Source organism: Pelmatolapia mariae, linkage group LG3_W (assembly GCF_036321145.2).
Source record: "Pelmatolapia mariae isolate MD_Pm_ZW linkage group LG3_W, Pm_UMD_F_2, whole genome shotgun sequence".
Lineage (NCBI taxonomy): Eukaryota > Metazoa > Chordata > Actinopteri > Cichliformes > Cichlidae > Pelmatolapia > Pelmatolapia mariae.
In genome coordinates, this window is record NC_086229.1 from 32510521 (window position 1) to 32518053 (window position 7533).

Below are 7533 nucleotides of genomic sequence, written 5' to 3' on the forward strand. Positions count from 1 at the left end.
TAATAAATGAAGAGTTCTATTCCAAAACGCTATAACAGCATTTAAAAGCCATTTCCTTTTTCATGACTAACATAACCATGACTGCAGAACCGTATACTGTATATCACACCCTTCTCATGCATGCCTCAACACCCTAGCACTTGTTTTCTGCGCACACACACACCTGACTGCAGCACTTTATATATTCACATTTCTCATGCATTCCTCAATACTCACAACTCCTCACACCACATTTTCATCAACATGGAACTGCTTACTTTCCACTCCTTTTATACCCAGCACATGGCACCTCCATCCCCACCCAACATACACACACACACTTCACTGCCAACCAACCACTATACCCAGCCTAAAACACACATACTCACTCCACTGCCATCACTGTTCAATTTCGAATATTTTTGGAAACGAATATATAGCGTTTTGGAAAAGAGCTTTTTAAATTTTAATGATCTTCTTTGGCTTAATTTTTCCAGATTCCTGCTTGCCCAGTAACTCTGATTGACTTCTCTTCAGCAAAGTCAAAAAAACGAAAGCTTGAGTGTTCCATTGATGGCTGCACAAGTACACAAAAGGTTGGGAAATCACTTCCATGCCCAAGAGTGCAGAGAGATTCAGAGACATACTGTAGGTTTTTTGAGAGTTTAAGCAAAAACTGTCCAAGGAGTGCAGCACTGATGTCTAGGGAACCTTACCACAAAGAATTTGTCCCCCAGTCTAGCATGCTTCCTAAAACTGTGCCTGAGTACAGAACACCAGAGACACTGCAGCTCCCCCCCAAAGACCTTGAAGAGCTATGCCTGGACTTCCAGCTTGAAGAGCTCACCCTGTCCCAAGTCCAGGCTGTAGAGAGGGCGACTCGAAGTCAGAGTGCAAGCAGTATTTGGTTTAGGCAAAGAGCTGGACGCGTAACTGCCTCTAAGCTGAAACAAGTTCTTAAGACCAACCCCCAGCAACCATCAAAGAGCTTGATCAAGGCCATATGCTATCCAGAGGCATATAGGTTCACCACAGCTGCTACAAGGTATTTAGGGTTTGATGTAGGGTAAGGCAGAGTTAAGATTTGGGGTATGAAACTGTCCATAACTGTAACTAAAAAAGTGTTATGAAGATGGAGGTTAGTTATAGGCTTATACGGCTAGGGTTATACAGGGTAAGAACTAAGTATAGTTTAGGGTAATGGCATATTGTATAATACATCACTTTACTGTTTTACACATCCAATACTAAGTAATAATTTCCTTTTCATGTTTGGCATGTGTACTGTTTATAGTTATGGATGCAAACATGAAGCACAAGCCAGAGGAGCATATGAGAAGCTTATGAGCCAGGAGCATGCAGGCTTCTCATGTATGGACAGCGGTCTCTGGCTGAACCCCAAGTGGCCATACATGGGGTCCTCCCCTGATGGGATAGTCACTTGTGACTGTCATGGAACTGGCATCTGCGAGATTAAGGTATTGACTCTGTTGTAGTCAAGGCCATAGGTGTGACATCTTTCCATAAGAATCAGTGAACTGAGTAAAAATGCAGGAAATACCTTTTCTAATTTCTAATCTATTGTTCAATTAAGATAAGATGAGGCTTTATTGTCTGTCTCAAATAGACATTTGTTTTGGGCAATGAGAGATTATGATAACACAGACCACACCCATCATCTTTGCTTCTTCACTGTTTCATCAGATAAATCTTGATTGTTGTTCTCATCACTGTGATTTTAGTGCCCACACTCTCAGAAAGATGCGGTCAACCTGCGCATGCGTGCTGGGGAGAAGGGCTTCTGCCTCATCAGTGACGGGGATAATGTCACACTGGACCCAACTCATGACTACTATTACCAAATTCAGGCACAGCTTCACATTGCAAATGCAGAGTACTGTGACTTTGTTGTGTGGAACCGCAATGACATATTTGTTGAAAGGATTTTGCCTGACCTTGAGTTTTGGGATGATGCGATTCCTAAAGTTGAGTGTTTTTTTAGAAACAGTATACTCCCAGAAATACTGGGACAGCAAGTTACAAACATACATGTGTAATGTGATAAAAGGACGACAACATAATGATATTTTGAATATTGTTATGACCTGATGGTAGTCATTATGAGTTCTGCCTATTGTATTTGCTCTGACGTAGCATTAGAGCACAAATTGTCATTTAATTTTATTGTACATTTAATTGTGTCATTTAAGTGTTGTGTAACACTACACAATGATTAAATGCTATTGAGGCAGCATAATAATACATTGGTGGTTTATTTACAAGATTAGACTTTTAAACAAATAAACAAAATAGATTGCAATCCATCTCACAGTATAATACTGTACAAACTGCCAGCACAATATGACAGTTGGAGAAAAATATTTCATTTGAAAACATTTACAGACTAATCAGGAGTCAGGACTTAGGTACTACTATTACTCTACCCTGTTCTACTTATCACCAGAGCCAAGCAGCAGATACTGGACACTACTCTTCCTCTCCACCCCCTTCTGTGAGCCGTGACAGTGACAAGACATTTAATTTTTTTTAACTGATTGATTACCACCCACCCCCCTTACTCCAGTGGGACAACAGACTCGGAGAGATTTGATAAGGCACAACAAATTACCCCAATCTTGTCGATCAATGCATGTGTCTCACCTGGCTTTGTGGACATGTTGTCTATTGGCATAGCCCTGCTCTGCAGAATGTGATATTTCCTCCTGACTAAACCTATGACTCGCTCAACATGGATACGCAAATTGGCTATTTTCCTTGTCTCTGCCACTTCATAGGCTGACAGCTGTTTTCTCCCTTTAGTGAATGCCGGTGTCTGTAGTGAAGCACAGTAAAACCCCACATTATCGCCAATATTGAACCCACGATCTGCAAGGACAATATCTCCAGGTAACAAGTTCTTTAGGAGGCCACTCTCTATTGTGATCTGCTTATCGCTAACTCTCCCTCCCCAGGCAGAAGATATGTAAGTGACGTAGCCTTGGGGGGCAACACCAATCAAAAATTTTACAGTGTGATGGTGCTTGTAGTTGGACCAAGTTTGAGCTTGTGCAAGAAGATTAGATGGTCTCTCAATAAAGACTTCAAAGCAATCAACAATCACAGCCACTTTACATCCAAATGCCTGTCTGAAACTCAGTGGCATCGTAGCTTGAAGAACATGTCGCTCTGGCCACTCAATTAGGAACTCTAACCTTTTATGAAGTATGTCAATTACTTTATGCCAAACTCTAGAAGCAGTGGACAGAGAAATATTGAACCTGAAAGCTAAATCTTTCAGGGGCAGATTTAGTCTCAGCCTCAGCAAAACTAGTATGAATTGTTCAAATTTGGACAACAAAGACATAGGTCCCGAGGTGATATAGGGCTCGCACAGTTCAAAAATCTGAATTAAAACTAAGAAGTTGGGGAGCCCTGTGTAGAACTTTGTCTTGTCTTCATTTTTTTCAAAAGCCTCCTGGCTGAACTGTGTGTCCAGAGCCTTGCTCCGAAGATCAACCAGCTCTGCTGTGTTCTGTCTCAAAACATCCTCCATCTTCTCGATGTCATCCATCGTCAGCTCTGTCTGGCATCCAGCAGCCGCACAGCCTGCAATATAACAGTGGGGGAGCATAATCAGCATAATAGAGGCAACCTCAATTTTTACTCATTTTCACTGTAGGAGTTTTTTAGTGGGCTATTAGAATCTGGTGTAATGTGTTTAATTCACTATGTTAATTTAATGTAATTATTTTTTTTAATCAACAAAAAAACATGTTGCGTCTAAACAAAAAATATATTTATATGTTTCTCACCACAGAAACCTTACATTACGGATATCTTTACTTATCTGTGAAAGGAGACTGTCTGGAATCTGGCAATATAAGAACCATAGCAGTGTACAAAAACCTGTGGTGTGTGCCTGACGGTAATAAGTGCCACTTTTTCTTTTTTTCTGAATAAAATGGTATGGATTTACTCTGTGATTAAAAAATCACAAACATGTAATATGTAACTTGGACCATAATCATTACAGATAATGGCATCTTTTTCTCTTTGACATGATTCTTGTTTGTTTTACATCTCAGCACAATATCTTACCTGGATAAGTGAATGTCTCATTCACACTGAAGTCTTCTGGTTGTGGATTCTCAGCTGGAAGCTGCAGTTCGGGGTTCTCCACTGTCACTAGGCTCAAATCCGGGCTCTCAGCCGTCTGTTGCATATCCAAAATCGCCTCTGCACATCGATGCTGTTCTGCCTTAAGCTTCATTCTTTTCTCTCGTTTGAGAACTGATTCCGATCTGGGTTTTCGTTCGTAGCCGAGATTGACCGTCGGAGCCCAGTCCTCCGACTCTTCGTCATCCAAAGCACTTGGGCAGCCTATAGTCCCAATCAAGTCAATATTAGACTACTAACTTAAAAGCACTAAGTAAACGAGAATTTAACGACAACCTAATGCTAATAAGTTCGTTTGCAAACATAACATTACCTCTGACGAAGTGGTCGCTGCAGACACGGGCATTGGCAGACTCTGCTCCTCCCGACTGTAAACGTAAATTTAAAATCCATTTTTTCCTACGTTTTTCGGTTAGAATTTTCCATTTTTCTCCTCTTCGTTGGGCTATTTTTGGTACCCTAAAATACCGTTTATCGGTTTCTCTGGTCGACCTACTGGAGCATCCGTAAACACAACAGGACATAGGCATTTTGCGTACTGTCTGTCTGTGATTTTGCGCTTATCTTTTTCACTTCCGACCGCCAGTCAAATTTCGCGCTTTACGTCGACGTCACGTCTACGTCAAATGAAACCTAGCTATTACGTGTTACGCACTGGCAATGCATGCCGGGAGACGGTTATACAGGAAGTAAAGAGTTGGTCTTACTGCACACAGTGGCCCCGCGTACTTATTCAGATTCAGAGTAAGAATCACACAACAGTATCAGCTTAAAGCACTTGTTGCAGGCAGCTGAGTTTGCATATTTTGCTGTGAAGTACAGCCAGACTTTTGACCGCTTCGCCTTGGGCATTTTTAATCTGTAGCTCTGCTCTAAAAGAACGTACGTACCTGGCCCCGCCTACTGAAACCGCCTACGGAAACGTAAAATGATTGGCTAAAATCTAAAGTCATCACAGCTCAGGAAAAAAAAAGCACCGAAATAAAGCACCGAAATGTGCGCTGCTTTTCGGTCTGGTTACTACCGTTTATGTCAGAACCGGTGCCATCATGGCACCGGAAACCGGTACCCATCCGTATCCGTGAAATAACAAGGTGACATTTCCACGACAAACTTTCCCAGCACCCTTGTTCCCTCATCGACCAGCTGCTAACGAAACGTTTGTGACTCACAGTTAAACTTTAACAGTCTTTTTATCTGTTTACTAACCAATCAGCTCCCTGCGCATTCAAACTCCCGCTGCTGCTACTGCTGTACGCTTTACGGCACCTGGTTTACGGCACCGTGTCGTTCTGTACCTTTCAAAGTAAAAGCATCAGCTCGGTCCAAGCTGCAGCAGAATAATAACCACTTATGAACCGATTTACCAAAAATTAATGATATCATTTACAACACTGAGTTTGGACTTGAACAGTGTTTTCAGTGTTTTTGCCTCCAGTTGAAGAGTAACGCTGTCAATGATGGCAGAAAGGCGCGAAAGCAGAGAGGAAACAAACTCAGCAGAGACCAGAACCAGGCTCAGGGAGGGGCGGCGCCATCTGCTGAAAGAGAAGAAAGACAGGATAAAGACATGCTGTGGAAGAGAGACATTAATAACAGATATGATTCAATGCAGAGAGGTATATTAACACATAGTGAGTGAGAAAGGTGACTGAAAAGGAAAAACTCAATGCATCATGGGAATCCCCGGGATCCTACAGCTATTGCAGCATAGCTAAGGGAGGATTGAAGTCTATTCTTAAAAGTAGAGATAGTGTCTGTCTCCTGAAAACTGAAGGTTTATGTATATATGTATATATTTATGCTTATATTCATATTCTCGTATTCCCCTTTATTTTATATCCTCTGTACTATGCTGTCTGTGTTCTGTTACGACAAACTGGATTTCATGGAGGATAAACCCGAGGGATTAATAAAGTTCTATCGCTCTATTAAAATCCCCAAAATAAATGAAACGTGAATTTCAGGCAGACATATTTTTAAAAGAGTCACTTAAATGGAAAAATGTCAGCTGTTGGGAACGAGCCTCATTAAGACCTCGAGTGTGACGGACTTTGTTGTTGTTGTGTTTTTAAATCCAGCCAATGGGAGCGTCTGTGGATATCAGCTGAAGCTGAACACAGGAACACCATCACATATAAATACACAGAATTAAAACACTAAATAAAAGACATCATTAAATAAGGATCAAATCGACATGTCAGAGGTCAAAGGTCAGTCAGAAGAGGTGTGGTTAAACACTGGCAGTGCAGCGATCAGCACATCCAGGAGAAGCAGGTCAGAGGGGGCGGGGCCATGCCAGGACTTATTTTAAGTGAAGTTTAAAGTGGAGCGACAGCAGCAGTCACACAGCAGTAACCAGCTCTGTCTGCCAGGGTCAAAGGTCAAACAAGTCCTGCAGCTGACCCACACACAGACTTACACTGATCCACAGAGGGTGATGAATCCACACATCACTCGGCTGGAGGAAGCTGGGTTTCCACACCATCCAATCAGAAACCAGCGTTGACGCTGAGACCCGGGTCTGTGACAGGAAGTCCATAAACAGGCAGACCCTCAGCAGCAGGCTGACCCCTGACCTCTGAGACAGAGGGAGGAGTTTGTGTCACCAGGGGGCGCTGCAGCATCGCCTGAGAGCTTTAAGAACAACACCTCTGTTGGTGTGTGTAACAGACCTCCACCCTCTGCAGGAAGCTGAGATAAGAAGCAGCCAATCACAGAGCAGAGAGCATGTGACTTTCTGTTTTGGGACAGAGAGCAGCTTTCTAAAGCAGAAAGAAACACTTGGTCCCTCTATTTAGGAAAGATGCTGTGAATGTCCAGGTGTCATGTGACCCACCTGATCTACTGATTTAAGGCTGTAAGAACAATAATAACAACATGTTTAATACAGAGTCAGGTCCTGCTGCATCCATGCAGATCCATGTGATCAAACACAGCTGGATCATGTTTCCTCTGCTGGAAACAGAAAAACTGATTTAAATGAACCTGAAACACTTCATGTATAAAGGCTCATGTACCCACTGAGCCCTGCTCTCAGATCTCTGTCTGTGAGGCTTTAATAAAGAACAGTTTAAAATCATGTTTAGCACCATCTTCTGTCATTATGGAAGGTCACACACACTTTCCTGAATGTTTGAACCCTGAACTACTAGCTGTTCCATGTCAGCCTGGATATGAATACAGACCTTCCTGCTGTGATAGACCCCCTTGAACTTTCCCACATTTTGTCACATTACAGCCACAAACATGAATCAGTTTTATTGGAATTCCACGTGAAACATTATTAACACATCTGTAATACAAAGTGGTGTACACGTGAGAAGTGGAACGAAAATCATACATGATTCCAAACATTTTTTACAAATAAATAACTGC

At 42.1% G+C, this 7533-nt stretch overlaps 1 protein-coding gene and 1 long non-coding RNA gene across 2 annotated transcripts; one reads left to right on the forward strand and one right to left on the reverse strand.

Annotated features, from left to right (window-relative positions):
- The first annotated feature begins 234 nt into the window (after positions 1–234).
- On the forward strand, positions 235–2044 carry LOC135932692 (uncharacterized). Its single transcript, XR_010573593.1, has 3 exons — positions 235–575; positions 1274–1457; positions 1722–2044. It is a non-coding gene; the product is annotated as an uncharacterized LOC135932692 (long non-coding RNA).
- Positions 2045–2252: 208 nt separating this feature from the next.
- On the reverse strand, positions 2253–5406 carry LOC134624388 (uncharacterized). The gene is made up of 3 exons (XM_063469366.1): positions 4469–5406; positions 4078–4359; positions 2253–3585 (listed from the first exon to the last, which is right to left on the reverse strand). The coding sequence occupies exons 1-3, from the start codon at positions 4683–4685 to the stop codon at positions 2555–2557; spliced, it is 1530 nt and encodes a 509-aa protein (XP_063325436.1). The 5' UTR covers positions 4686–5406; the 3' UTR covers positions 2253–2554.
- Between the last annotated feature and the right edge of the window lie 2127 nt (positions 5407–7533).

What these genes read in the sequence shown, in the direction of transcription:
- LOC134624388 (XM_063469366.1), bottom strand. Translation starts at nt 4,685, where the DNA reads ATGCCTATGTCCTGTTGTGTTTACGGATGCTCCAGTAGGTCGACCAGA. An exon ending in CAGCGACCACTTCGTCAGAG is followed by an intron (nt 4,360 to 4,468) that starts GTAATGTTATGT and finishes TTGGGACTATAG; the next exon opens with GCTGCCCAAGTGCTTTGGAT. An exon ending in TGAGACATTCACTTATCCAG is followed by an intron (nt 3,586 to 4,077) that starts GTAAGATATTGT and finishes GTTATATTGCAG; the next exon opens with GCTGTGCGGCTGCTGGATGC.